Raw genomic sequence first — 15469 nt, 5'->3', positions numbered from 1 at the left:
ATATTAGGTAGTGCACAGTACATTTCTTAAAATAACTAAATATTAGACATGTTATTCCCTGTATTGTGCAGAAGTCCCATGTTGGAACTGCACCATCCTCTCATTTTGGCAGAAAGGCAATGATTGTTCTGTATTTTTTTTGTTTGTATAGAACATGCGTGTTTACCCATTACAATAAAAATAATAAAAAATAATATACAAGACATCATATAAGGAAATTGCAAAGTTAATTTCTTAAAATAACTAAATATATAGACATGTCATGCAAAACTATAGATAATCCTCAATCATAATTAATAAACAAAACCATGCAGTATTATTTTGTTCCCTGTATTGTGCAGATGTCCCATGTTGGAGCTGCACCATCCTCTCATTTTGGCATATATTTATACAGAAAGGCAATGGTTGTTCTGTTTTTTTTTTTCTATACAGAACATGCATTGTTACCCATTACAATAAAAAATAATAAAAATAATATACAAGACACCATATTAGGTAATTGCAAAGCACATTTCTTAAAATAACTAAATATTAGACATGTCATGCAAAACTATATATAATCCCCAATCATAATCAATAAACAAAAATATGCAGTATTATTTTGTTCCCTGTATTTTGCAGATGTCCCATGTTGGAGCTGCACCATCCCCTCATTTTGGCATATATTTATACAGAAAGGCAATGGTTGTTCTGTATTTTTTTTTGCTATACAGAACATGCATTGTTACCCATTACAATAAAAAATAATAAAAATAATATACAAGACACCATATTAGGTAATTGCAAAGTACATTTCTTAAAATAACTAAATATTAGACATGGCATGCAAAACTATATATAATCCTCAATCATAATCAATAAACAAAAATATGCAGTATTATTTTGTTCCCTGTATTTTGCAGATGTCCCATGTTGGAGCTGCACCATCCCCTCATTTTGGCATATATTTATACAGAAAGGCAATGATTGTTCTGTATTTTTTTCTATATATTATATAACTAAATATTAGACATGTCATGCAAAACTATATATAATCCCCAATTATAATCAATAAAACAAAAGCATGCAGTATTTTTTTTTATTCCTTGTATTGTGCAGAAGTCCCCTGTTGGGGTTGCACCATCCTCTCATTTTCTGTGGACCATATTTCATGTATGCATACAGGGGGGAAACAATTATATTAGTTAAGTAAAATTTGGAAATGTATTTAAAATGAAATAAAATGTTAAATAATAAAATAAATGTTGTGACACATTGTAACCAAAAATGTGATGATAAATGACTGCGAACAAAAAAATGTCTGAGAACTTGTGTTAATTATGAGGACGTTTGTTTTGCTGTGTTGTGACTGTGACTTTGGTGTAGAGAGGGGGGTCTTGGGGGTGGCATGGCAGCAAACTGGGTGGTGGGGGGCACACATTGGGGTGTCACGGGGGGGGGGGGGGGGGGGTGAATAGCAGCAGCTTTAGGGCAAAAGTGCACTGACGTGTGAAATTACAGCCCATGGTGCTACTTATTGTACCAGAAGCTCCTTATACACCACACAACTAACAGACCCCCTCCCCAAAAAAAACTAAAACCAAAGGACAACATTTCAGTATTATTATTATTATTATTATTATTATTATTATTGTTGTTATTATTATATGTGTATGTGTATATGGGTAACTCTGCTGGTTCTTGGCCAGGACTCCCTTAAAAAAGAGTTTTTTAATTTTAAAGGGATTTTGTTTCCTTGTTAAACAAAGGTTAAATAGAAAATAAAAAATAAATTGACGTGAAACAAAAATACAAATTTTAAAATTGTGTTTAATTATTATTAATATTATTATTATGATGATTATGATTATTATGATTATTATTATTATTTGTATTATTGTTATAATAATAATAATAATTATTATTATTACTATATTGACATAAAACAAAAACAAAAAATATTACAATTATTATTAGTAGTGTTATTAGTATTATATTGACGTTTGTATCGTCATATCATAGTACCATACTATATTGGTTTTACTGTGATACCATAGTTATATGAGTGTTTGATATTGAACGTGCCATTTTAACAAAAAAGCACATCTTTTTTTTTAAACTTAATTATAATAAATACTACATACACAAATTATTTGTATTTGCAGTATAGTTACAAAAACTGTTGCTGAACATTTGGTTGTATTTATCACTTGTACATAATTTGCACGTATCCTCATGGACATGTGTGAGTAAATGACTATTTTTTAATATTATCATGAGCTCTAAAATGTTCAAATAAATTGTCAGTTTAGTCTAGTCGGACAAGCTTGTTTGGTATAATATTGACTTTACCATAAGCTTATAAAATAATATTATTATTATACTGGCGTAATTGGTATATTTAGTATTCAAGGGCAGGAGTGACTGGTTTCTCTTCTGCTTTACAATTTAGCAGCAATAAAGCATTTATTGATTTTTTTTTTTGTATAAAATATATATGGTTAAAATGATGAGCATGTAAAAAAAAAAAAAAATTGTATTTAAAAATATATACATCCTATTGATTTTTTTTTTATTTTTTATTTTTTATTTTTTAAGACTCGTTGTATTGTGATGGATTGAGTTCCTACCGGAAGAGATTATTCAGCTACAGTAGGTTTACCAACAACCTTTGACCCGGCCGGAGTTTGGGGGGTTGGTTGGGGGGACTGGGGGGGGGGGGGGGGGGGGCTTACTCAAACCGCCTGGCCGGGCCAGCACGTACATTAGCTGCTGTGTGAGCGCCATCTAACGAGCGGAGATGGGAACAGCCTGAAGACGCATGGGAGCGCAGGAGACATTGCGCATTAAGTTGTGCGCATAAATATATTGGAATGGAAGTCATCATAAAAGTGTGTGACATGGCTTTTTTAATTGAAGAAAAAAAAAAAAGTCTCATTATTTCCGTCGGATGTTCCTCGTTTTTGAAAAGTATTTTTTTGTTGTTGTTGTTGTTGTGTGGGCGACCCACAAAAGTGTTGGAATCTATTGTCTGACAAGTCATCCATCTTTACGCGAGGGGGATCTGTGGGATGGAGTGATAGTAGGAGGAGGAGGAGGAGGAGGAGGAGGAGGAGGATGAAGAAGAAGAGGTGGAGGGACTTTTAGAAACAAGACCCACTAGGAGTGGGGCTTCATTCTCAGTCCACGGCTCAGGCAGGCGCAGCAGCCCCTTCTGGAGGAGAGAGAGAGAGAGATAGAGAGAGGGGAGGGAAAAGAGAGAGAGAGAGAGAGAGGGGGACCCGCTTCTTGTCATCTCCACCCCCTCCTTTTTTTTTTTTTTTTGTCCACCTCACCGGGGGCACGCCGCTGCCCCTTCCAGGCCGACAACAGTGAGGATTTCTCGGCGTATGCCGCACACATGCGATCGGACCCCCGTGGAAAGTTCCACTATCCTTCCCCCCTCCAAAGCGCGCACCTTTTACGCATGGGTCCGCTGCAGCACCTGGCTGGAAGATTTCGTTTTTTTTTTCCCCCTTCTTAATAACGAAGACATAGAAGTTTAGAGGCTTGCAGAAGTTTGCTCCACGGCCACGGACTCTACGCACCTGCACACGGACGCGTTTTTTTTTAGTGTTGTGGTTTTTTTTCTCCATTTCTTTTAAACGCGGCTGCACCATCGAGGCGAGACGGCGACCTCAGTCGATTACCTTTCTTTGCTCTGCTATCCCATGGATATTCACTGCAAGGCGGACCCCTTCTCGGCCATGCACCGTGAGTCTACTACGCCGCTTTAAATAGTGCGTCTGTTGGCGTGGGGAATTGTGGCAACAAAAAAAAACAAGTGTGCAGGAATTTTAAGTCATTTAAATACACTGGTTCTTATTGTTTTGCAACGAAATGTGACAGAAAAACGATTATTATTATTATTATTATTATTATTATTATTATTGAGAATATAGGCGAAAAAAACACGTGTTTTGTGCATCGAGTGCGGGGAATTGTAGGTGACTTGAACGCAGCATTTTATAATCACAATAATAATACATGTCATGTATAAAGGCACATTACAAGGCACTCAAAATAATAATAAAAAAACAGTTAAAAATTGCAATCAAAGTAAAAAGTGACAGCTAAAATGGTCAATTGTGTTATTTTAAAGCGACAATAATTAAATAAAATATTTTTTATCAGAATATTCGTTTTAAAATGAATTAACCCCACCTAAAATTCTAAAACGTCATTTTAATTCTAAGCACTTTTTTTTTTTTTTAAAGTCACCTCAATTTGAACACAAAGCTTCTTTTTTTTTTCTTTGTTATTTATTACCTGTAAAATTACAATAATATGGCACACGACACCCCGATTGTGTGCAAATGTTTCCGCCAAAGCTGCTAATTTATCCCGTTCGAAAATATAAATAGCCGGCGTGTATATTATGTATTTATGGGGGTATAAGTGCGTGTATTATTTATAGGCGTTTGTAATATGAGTTATCAAAGGTCATTTTAATTATTTACAATAGGGGCAAATTAAACAGGTTGAAACGTAATAAGTGCGACATGTGTTGCGTTGAGGAGGCGATAGTGGGGAAATAATATCTATTTTAAACATGTGTGAATTAAAAATAATTATTTGTATTAATGCATATTATAGGAAAAAGTACGTTATTTGGATATAAAGGGAAATAATTGCATTTTTGCAGGCATACAAATTGGAATTTATAAATTGGAATGAACGAAATAATGCGCGTAATATGCGGTCCTCTGCAGGTATGTAATGTTATGCTCCCCCCCCCCGTTCTGCTGTTGTATCCCACGCAGGGCATGGCGGCGTGAACCAGCTGGGTGGGGTGTTTGTGAACGGCAGACCCCTGCCGGACGTGGTGCGGCAACGGATCGTGGAGCTGGCCCACCAAGGGGTCCGGCCCTGTGACATCTCCAGGCAGCTGCGGGTCAGTCACGGCTGCGTCAGCAAAATTCTCGGCAGGTAAAAAAAAAAACCCATAAAACTTATGTATAAAAAAATATATATATATACATATATATATGCACCCTGCAGCTTTTCATTTGTATTATTACTTTTTTTTCTTTTTTTTTGCTTGCACACTGCATTTTTGCAATTTTTTTTTCCCAACATCCATCACTCAAAGCTTTTTTTTTTTTTAAATAATTACTTTGAGAGCATTTTTAGTGCACATTAAAAAACAAACACGTTGTGATAATTTGTCACAATGAATGATGAAAGGGACTAATTATAATATTATCATAAAGTAGCACCGTGAGATAATATTTTGATATTTTGAAATATATTTTTTCCCAGCTATCAGAAGGCATTTCAGAGGTATTTCAATGCACACACGCTGTATGTTTGTCAGTTTTTTTATTATTATTATTATTTTTATTAGGAATAAAGCTGGCATGACGTGCATGCTGCTATATATACACACCTCAATTATAGCTGCTTTTTAGTGCTTTGTTTAATTCCACTCACTTAGATGCATATTTCCATGCACTAACTGCAAATTCAAGCGCGTTTGCTTATTTAAAAAAAAAAAAAAAAAAAAAAAATCAATCTGACCCACGTCACGTGAAAACATTAAACGTCTTATTTGTGTGCAGGTACTACGAAACGGGCAGTATTAAACCGGGGGTCATCGGTGGCTCCAAACCAAAGGTCGCCACCCCGAAAGTGGTCGATAAGATTGCGGACTACAAGCGCCAGAACCCCACCATGTTCGCCTGGGAGATCCGGGACCGGCTACTGGCGGAGGGGGTGTGCGACAACGACACGGTGCCCAGCGTGTCGTCCATCAACAGGTAAGGTGCACACCTTTTTATTTTTTATTTTTTTTCACTAAATTGCATGCGTAAATTAAAAAAAAAAAAAAAAATGCTGCAAATACGTCTTTATGTAGCGCACCGGGGTGGTCCTTGCAGGTGCAATCCAATCCCGCCTCTGCGTGGCCAAAAAAAAAAAAAAAAAAAAAAAAAAAAAAATCACATCTGTCTCGATAAAAACCGATCGATAGCCCGTAACCAGGTCGGCTGGTGGTGGGAAATACCAGAGGAAATGGTTCAATAGGCGGGAGCCTTAAGATCTCCATTGTGTATTTTTAATAGGCTTTATAAAATTAAAGGAAAAGTGAATGGAGCCTATTTTGACCTATTTGTACATTTCACCCCCCCCGAATTGGGACAAAGTGTCTTTATAAAGAGAGGTTGGTAGGGGGGGAGAAAAAAAGTGCCCTGAACTTTGGTTAGGAGCCAGTGTTCCAGACAGCTGGTCATCAGCATTACATTTTAATGACCTGAGGGGAGCCGCATAACTACTAAAGATAGAAGACGATGAGGTCTCGGAGAAGGGGAAGACTTTTTTTTTTGGGTGATTTTGGAGCTGAAGTGGAAATGTTGAGGCATGAAAGTGTGTGTGTGTGTGTGTGTGTCACCTGTAAGGAGTGTTAATAATTGACATTTTCTAACTTGGCCTACACGACATTTGCAAACAATCTCTTCTTTTTTCCCAGTAAAGCGTAAAGTTGTACACACTAAAAATAAAATAAAATACAGGGTTATTTTGATAACCCAATTTATGAGTTGCTAGTGTTGGGTTAAATTTTTGAGTTATTTTGGGTTATAGGGAAATTACTTTAACTTGATTTCTGGGTTTTCAATTTTGGGTTGTTATTCAACGAGTATTGCATTTTTGGGTAAAAGGCTTTTTTTGTTAAAAAGTTAGGGAATTTTATCATTTTTTCATTAACAATATTTACAATCACCCAACATTGGGTTAGCGTAACTCAACTTTTGGGTTGAATAATTCAACCCCTCACCTGAGTGTTAATAATTGACATATTCTAACTTGATATTTGCAAACAATTTATTCGTCTTTTTCCCAGTAAAGCGTAAAGTTGTACACACTAAAAAAAAAGAAAATACAGGGTTATTTTGATAACCCAATTTATGAGTTGCTAGTGTTGGGTTAAATGTTGGAGTTATTTTGGGTTATAGGGGTATTAGTTTAACTCGATTTCTGGGTTTTCAATTTTGGGTTGTTATTCAACGAGTATTGCATTTTTGGGTAAAAGGCTTTTTTTGGTAAAAAGTTAGGGAATTTTATCATTTTTTCATTAACAATATTTACAATCACCCAACATTGGGTTAGCGTAACTCAACTTTTGGGTTGAATAATTCAACCCTCACCTGAGTGTTAATAATTGACATTTTCTAACTTGATATTTGCAAACAATTTATTCGTCTTTTTCCCAGTAAAGCGTAAAGTTGTACACACTAAAAATAAAATAAAATACAGGGTTATTTTGATAACCCAATTTATGAGTTGCTAGTGTTGGGTTAAATGTTGGAGTTATTTTGGGTTATAGGGGTATTAGTTTAACTCGATTTCTGGGTTTTCAATTTTGGGTTGTTATTCAACGAGTATTGCATTTTTGGGTAAAAGGCTTTTTTTGTTAAAAAGTTAGGGAATTTTATCATTTTTTTCATTAACAATATTTACAATCAGTTAGCGTAACTCAACTTTTGGGTTGAATAATTCAACCCTCACCTGAGTGTTAATAATTGACATTTTCTAACTTGATATTTGCAAACAATTTCTTCGTCTTTTTCCCAGTAAAGCGTAAAGTTGTACACACTAAAAATAAAATGAAATACAGGGTTATTTTGATAACCCAGTTTATGAGTTGCCAGTGTTGGGTTAAATGTTGGAGTTATTTTGGGTTATAGGGGTATTAGTTTAACTCGATTTCTGGGTTTTCAATTTTGGGTTGTTATTCAACGAGTATTGCATTTTTGGGTAAAAGGCTTTTTTTGTTAAAAAGTTAGGGAATTTTATCATTTTTTCATTAACAATATTTACAATCACCCAACATTGGGTTAGCGTAACTCAACTTTTGGGTTGAATAATTCAACCCTCACCTGAGTGTTAATAATTGACATTTTCTAACTTGATATTTGCAAACAATTTCTTCGTCTTTTTCCCAGTAAAGCGTAAAGTTGTACACACTAAAAAAAAAAAAAATACAGGGTTATTTTGATAACCCAATTTATGAGTTGCTAGTGTTGGGTTAAATGTTGGAGTTATTTTGGGTTATAGGGGTATTACTTTAACTCAATTTCTGGGTTTTCAAAATGATTAACCATTTTTTGGGTTGTTTTTCAACGAGTTTTGGGCAAAAAGGCTTTATTTTTGTTAAAAAGTTAGGGAATTTTATTATGGATTTATATCATTTGCAATATTTACAATCACCCAACATTGAGTTAGCGTAACTCAACTTTTGGGTTGAATAATTCAACCCTCACCGGAGTGTTAATAATTGACATTTTTTAACTTAATATTTGCAAACAATTTATTCGTCTTTTTCCCAGTAAAGCGTAGAGTTGTACACACTAAAAAAATACTGGGTTGTTTTGATAACCCAATTTATGAGTTGCTAGTGTTGGGTTAAATGTTTTAGTTATTTTGGGTTATAGGGGTATTACCTTAACTCGATTTCTGGGTTTTCAAAATGATTAACCATTTTTTGGGTTGTTTTTCAACAAGTTTTGGGCAAAAAGGCTTTTTTTTTGTTAAAAAGTTAGGGAATTTTATTATGGATTAATCTCATTAGCAATATTTACAATCACCCAACATTGAGGTAGCGTAACTCAACTTTTGGGTTAAATAATTCAACCCTCACCGGAGTGTTAATAATTGACATTTTTTAACTTAATATTTGCAAACAATTTATTCGTCTTTTTCCCAGTAAAGTGTAGAGTTGTACACACTAAAAAAAAAAAATACAGTGTTATTTTGATAACCCAATTTATGAGTTTCTGGTGTTGGGTTGAATTGGGTTATTTTTATGAATAGCAATCCATTTTTTGGGTTATAAGGGTATTACTTTAACTGGACTTGTCCAGGGTGTACCCCGCCTTCTGCCTGAATGCAGCTGAGCTAGGCTCCAGCACCCCCCGGCAACCCGGATGGGGACAAGCAGTAGAAAATGGATGGATGGATGGATTTCTGGGTTTTCAAAATTATGGGTTGTTTTTCAACGAGTAATGCATTTTTTGGGTAAAAAGCTTTTTTTTAATTAAAAAGTTAGGGAATTTTATTATGGATTCATCTCAGTAACTAGCGTAACTCAACTTTTGGGTTAAATAATTCAACCCTCACCTGTGGGAGTGTTAATAATTGACATTTTCTAACTTGGCCTATACGACATTTGCAAACAATCTCTTATTTTTTCCCAGTAAAGCGTAAAGTTGTACACACTAAAAAAAATACTGGGTTGATTTGATAACCCAATTCATGAGTTGCTAGAGTTGGGTTACATTTTGGAGTTATTTTGGGTTATAGGGGTACTACTTTAACTCGATTTCTGGGTTTTCAAAAAGATGAACCGTTTTTGGTTAAAAGGCTTTTTTTTTAATATTAAAAAGTTTGGGAATTTTCTTATGGAGTAATGTCATTAGCATTATTTACAATCACCCAACATTGAGTTAGCGTAACTCAACTTTGGGGTTAAATAATTCGACCCTCACCTGAAGGAGTGTTAATAATTGACATTTTCTAACTTGGCCTACACGACATTTGCAAACAATCTCTTATTTTTTTCCCAATAAAGCGTAGAGTTGTACACACTAAAAGAAAAAATACAAGGTTATTTTAATACCCAATTCATGAGTTGCTAGTGTTGGGTTAAATTTTGTTATTTCGATTAATAGCAATCAATTGTATAAGGGTATTATTTTAACTCGATTTCTGGGTTTTCAAAAAGATGACATTTTTTTCGATAAAAGGCTTTTTTTTTATATTAAAAAGTTTGGAAATGTTCTTATGGAGTAATCTCATTAGCACGATTAGTTAGCGTAACTCAACTTTTGGGTTAAATAATTCAGCCCCCACATGTAGGAGTGTTAATAATTGACATTTTCTAACTTGGCCTATATCCATCCATCCATCCATCTTCCTCTGCCTATCCGAGGTCGGGTCGCGGGGGCAGCAGCCTAAGCAGGGAAGCCCAGACTTCACTCTCCCCAGCCACTTCGTCCAGCTCTTCCCGGGGAATCCCGAGGCGTTCCCAGGCCAGCCGGGAGACATAGTCTTGTACTTGGCCTATACGACATTTGCAAACAATCTCTTATTTTTTCCCAGTAAAGTGTAGAGTGGTACACACTAAAGAAAATACAGGGTTATTTTGATAACACAATTCACGAGTTGCTAGTGTTGGGTTGAATTTTGTTATTTTCATCAATAGCAACCAATTTATTGGGGTTATAAAGGTATTATTTTAACTCGATTTCTGGGTTTACAAAATGAAGAATTACTTTTTTGTAGAGATGTCCGATAATATCGGTCTGCCGATATTATCGGCCGATAAATGCGTTAAAATGTAATATCGGAAATTATCGGTATCGTTTTTTTTATTATCAGTATCGTTTTTATTTTTTTATTTTTTTTTATTTTTATTTTTTTATTAAATCCACATAAAAAACACAAGATACACTTACAATTAGTGCACCAACCCAAAAAACCTCCCTCCTCCATTTACACTCATTCACACAAAAGGGTTGTTTCTTTCTGTTATTAATATTCTGATTCCTACATTATATATCAAAATATATCAATACAGTCTGCAAGGAATACAGTCCGTAAGCACACATGATTGGGCATGCTGCTGGTCCACTAATAATACTAACCTTTAACAGTTAATTTTACACATTTTCATTAATTACTAGTTTCTATGTAACTGTTTTTATATTGTTTTACTTTCTTTTTTATTCAAGAAAATGTTTTTAATTAATTTATCTTATTTTATTTGATTCATTTTTTAAAAAGTACCTTATCTTCACCATGCCTGGTTGTCCAAATTAGGCATAATAATGTGTTAATTCCACGACTGTATATATCGGTTGATATCGGTATCGGTTGATATCGGTATCGGTAATTAAAGAGTTGGACAATATCGGCATATCGGATATCGGCAAAAAGCCGTTATCGGACATCCCTACTTTTTTGGGTAAAAGGCTATCTTTTTTATTAAAAAGGTTTTTATTATGGATTAATATCATTAACAATATTTGGAATCACCCAACATTGAGTTAGCGTAACTCAACTTTTGGGTTACATCATTCAACCCTCACCTGAAGGAGTGTTAATAATTGGCCTTTTTCTAACTTGACATTTCCAAACAATCTATTTGTTTTTTCCCCAGTAAAGAGTAGAGCTGTACACACTAAAAAGATACTGGGTTATTTTGATAACCCAATTTATGAGTTGCTAGTGTTGGGTTACATTTTGAAGTTATTTGTATGACTAGCAATACATGTTTTGGGTTATAAGGGTATAAAGGTAAAAGGGTTTAAAGCTTGTTTTTTTTTTCTTCATAAGTTAGTGAATTTTATTATGGATTAATTTCATTAACATTATTTACAATCACCCAATATTGAGTTAGTTTAACTCAACTTTTGGGTTAAATAGTTCAACCCTCAGGAGTGTTATTGATTGACATTTTCTATGATTTATGTTACATTTTGGAGTTATTTTTATGAATAGCAATCCATTTTTTGGGGTTATAAGGGTATTACTTAACTCGATACTTGGGTTTTCAAAATGATTAACCATTTTTGGGTTGTTTTTCAATGAGTAACGCATTTGTAGATAAAATGCTTTTTAGGGAATTGTATTATGGATGAATCTCCTTAGCATTATTTACAATCACCCAACATTGAGTTAGCTTAACTCAACCTTTGGGTTAAATAATTCAACCCTCACCTGTGGGGGTGTTAATAGTTGACATTTTCTAACTTGGCCTGTACGACATTTGCAAAAAATCACTTCGTCTTTTTCCCAGTAAAGCGTAGAGTTGTACACAGTAACAAAAAATACTGGGTTGCTTTGATAACCCAATTTATGAGTTGTTAATGTTGGTTTAAATTTATTTTGGAGTTATTTTTATGAATAGCAATAATTTTTTTGGGGTTATAAGGGTATTACTTAACTCGATTTCTGGGTTTTCAAAATGATTAACAATTTTTGGGTTGTTTTTCAACGAGTAACGCATTTTTAGGTAAAAGGCTTTTTTCAATTTAAAAAGTTAGGGAATTTTAATATGGATTAATCTCCTTAGCATTATTTACAATCACCCAACATTGTGTTAACTTAACTCAACTTTTGGGTTAAATAATTCAAACCTCACCTGTAGGAGTGTTAATAAGTGACATTTTCTAACTTGGCCTATACGACATTTGCAAACAATCTCTTTGTCTTTTTTCCCAGTAAATCGTAGAGTTGTACACACAAAAAAAAAAATACTGAGTTGTTTTGCAAACCCAATTTACGAGTTGCTAGTGTTGGGTTAAATTTTAGTTATTTGTATGAATAGCAATCCATTTTTTTGGTTATAAGGGTATTACTTTAACTCGATTTCTGGGTTTTCAAAAAGGGATAAGCGGTATAAAATGGATGGATGGAACCATTTGTGGTTTGTTTTTCAACAAGTAACACATTTTTGGGTAAAAGGCTTTTTTTTATTAAAAATGTAGGGAATATTATGATGGATTAATCTCATCAACATTATTTACAATCAGCCAACACTGAGTTAGCGTAACTCAACTTTTGGGTTAAATAATTCAATAGTTTAGTTGGGAATAACCCAACAATACCATGAATTGATTAACGTGGACCCCGACTTAAACAAGTTGAAAAACTTATTCGGCTGTTACCATTTAGTGCTCAATTGTACAGAATATGTACTGTATTGTGCAATTTACTAATAAAAGTTTCAATCAATCAATCAATCAAGTTATCATAACTCAACTTTTTGGTTAAATGATTCAACGCAAAAGTTGGGTTGAAAAAATGAACCCAAAATGTTGAGTTAAAACAACTCAGATAAGGGGTTCGTCCTTTTCTGGACCAGCAGTTGGGTTAAAATTGGGTTATTTTTTTTTAACCCAACATTTTTTTAGTGTGTACAAATCTCTGCATGGTAGAAGGTGGAACAAAATGAGAGAAAAAATAAAAACACATTATCCTGAGTAACTTTTCCAAGATTATCAGGTAGTTTCGGCGAGATCTTGAGATATATATTTTCAAATATTTACTTCTGGTATCAGGCCATTGAGTCCTTAATCCATCACCAACAAATCTGGCTTCCATCCCGTTCAATTTCCCTTTCTCCATACAGCAGAATTATTTTCCCGAGAATGAGGCGTGAATAGCGATCAATAACAATATCAGCATCTGTTTTAATTTCTACGGCTCTCACAAAACTATCAGGATCTTGCTTTGTTTTGTTTTAGCGCAATATTCTATGTCCTTTATAGCATTGTTTTTTTGGGTTTTTTTGGGTTATAAGGGTATTACTTTAACTCAATTTCTGGGTTTTCAAAATGATGAACCATTTTTGGGTTGTTTTTCAACGAGTAACGCATTTCTTGGTAAGAAGTTTTTTTTATTAAAAAGTTAGGGAATTTTATTATGGACTAATCTCATTAATATTATTTACAATCACCCAACATTGAGTTAGTGTAACTCAACTTTTGGGTTAAATCATTCAACCCAATAGTTTGGTTGGGAATAACCCAACATTAAGTTATCATAACTCAACTTTTTTGGTTAAATGATTCAATGCAAAAGTTGGGTTGAAAAAATGAACCCAAAATGTTGAGTTAAAGTAACTCAGATAAGGGGTTCGTCCTTTTCTGGACCAGCAGTTGGGTTAAAATTGGGTTATTTTTTTCAACGCAACATTTTTTCTGCATGGTAGAAGGTGGAACAAAATGAGAGAAAAAATAAAAACACATCATCCTGAGTAACTGTTCCAAAATTATCAGGTAGTTTCGGGAGATCTTGAAAAAAAAAATATATAAAAAAAATAATAATAATAAAAAAAAATAATAATAATAATATTAAAATAAAATAAAATAAATTACACAATTTAAAAAAGGGTATTACTTTAACTCAATTTCTGGGTTTTTAAAATGATGAACCATTTTTGGGTTGTTTTTCAACGAGTAATGCATTTTTTGGTAAAAAGCTTTTTTTAATTAAAAAGTTAGGGAATTTTATTATGGATTAATCTCATTAATATTATTTACAATCACCCAACATTGAGTTAGTGTAACTCAACTTTTGGGTTAAATAATTCAACCCAATAGTTTGGTTGGGAATAACCCAACATTAAGTTATCATAACTCAACTTTTTGGTTAAATGATTCAATGCAAAAGTTGGGTTGAAAAAATTAACCCAAAATGTTGAGTTAAAATAACTCAGATAAGGGGTTCGTCCTTTTCTGGACCAGCAGTTGGGTTAAAATTGGGTTATTTTTTTCAACGCAACATTTTTTCTGCATGGTAGAAGGTGGAACAAAATGAGAGAAAAAATAAAAACACATAATCCTGAGTAACTGTTCCAAGATTATCAGGTAGTTTCGGGAGATCTTGAAAAAATAAAAAATTTAAAAAAATAAAATAAAATAAATAAATAATAATAATAATATTAAAATAAAATAAAATAAATTACACAATTAAAAAAAGGGTATTACTTTAACTCAATTTCTGGGTTTTGAAAATGATTAACCATTTTTGGGTTGTTTTTCAACGAGTAATGCATTTTTTGGTAAAAAGCTTTTTTTAATTAAAAAGTTAGGGAATTTTATTATGGATTAATCTCATTAATATTATTTACAATCACCCAACATTGAGTTAGTGTAACTCAACTTTTGGGTTAAATAATTCAACCCAATAGTTTGGTTGGGAATAACCCAACATTAAGTTATCATAACTCAACTTTTTGGTTAAATGATTCAATGCAAAAGTTGGGTTGAAAAAATTAACCCAAAATGTTGAGTTAAAATAACTCAGATAAGGGGTTTGTCCTTTTCTGGACCAGCAGTTGGGTTAAAATTGGGTTATTTTTTTCAACGCAACATTTTTTCTGCATGGTAGAAGGTGGAACAAAATGAGAGAAAAAATAAAAACACATAATCCTGAGTAACTGTTCCAAGATTATCAGGTAGTTTCGGGAGATCTTGAAAAAATAAAAAATATAAAAAAATAAAATAAAAAAAATAAATAATAATAATAATATTAAAAAAAAAAAAAAAAACATTACAAAATTAAAAAAAGGGTATTACTTTAACTCAATTTCTGGGTTTTTAAAATGATGAACCATTTGTGGGTTGTTTTTCAACGAGTAATGCATTTTTTGGTAAAAAGCTTTTTTTAATTAAAAAGTTAGGGAATTTTATTATGGATTAATCTCATTAATATTATTTACAATCACCCAATATTGAGTTAGCGTAACTAAATTTTTTGTGTGAGGGGGAGGGGTTGACCTCTGCTCTCTGCACTAAAAACGCCTTAAACACATTTTTCCTGCATGAATTATTAAAGATGACACTTAAGAAGCGTGGGCTTTTTTTGCCGCCGAGGGGGTGGAAGTTTCCTTATATTATCAGTCATATCGATCCACATTTTAATAATTCCGGAGGGGTTTTAATTCCCA

At 33.4% G+C, this 15469-nt stretch overlaps 1 protein-coding gene across 1 annotated transcript in view; it reads left to right on the top strand.

The window, feature by feature from the left end:
- Positions 1-3373: 3373 nt before the first annotated feature.
- The window catches only part of LOC133657835 (paired box protein Pax-2-B-like), a 45343-nt gene continuing 33247 nt past the window's right edge, over positions 3374-15469 (top strand). Inside the window, 3 exon segments of the mRNA XM_062059618.1 lie at positions 3374-3732; positions 4782-4947; positions 5580-5777. Of these exon segments, the coding sequence (XP_061915602.1) occupies positions 3690-3732; positions 4782-4947; positions 5580-5777 (407 nt within the window). The 5' untranslated portion in view covers positions 3374-3689.

This window comes from Entelurus aequoreus, linkage group LG09, assembly GCF_033978785.1.
Source record: "Entelurus aequoreus isolate RoL-2023_Sb linkage group LG09, RoL_Eaeq_v1.1, whole genome shotgun sequence".
Taxonomy (NCBI): domain Eukaryota; kingdom Metazoa; phylum Chordata; class Actinopteri; order Syngnathiformes; family Syngnathidae; genus Entelurus; species Entelurus aequoreus.
The sequence above is the reverse complement of the archived record's forward strand: the minus strand, read 5'-3'. Positions and strand labels throughout refer to the sequence as shown.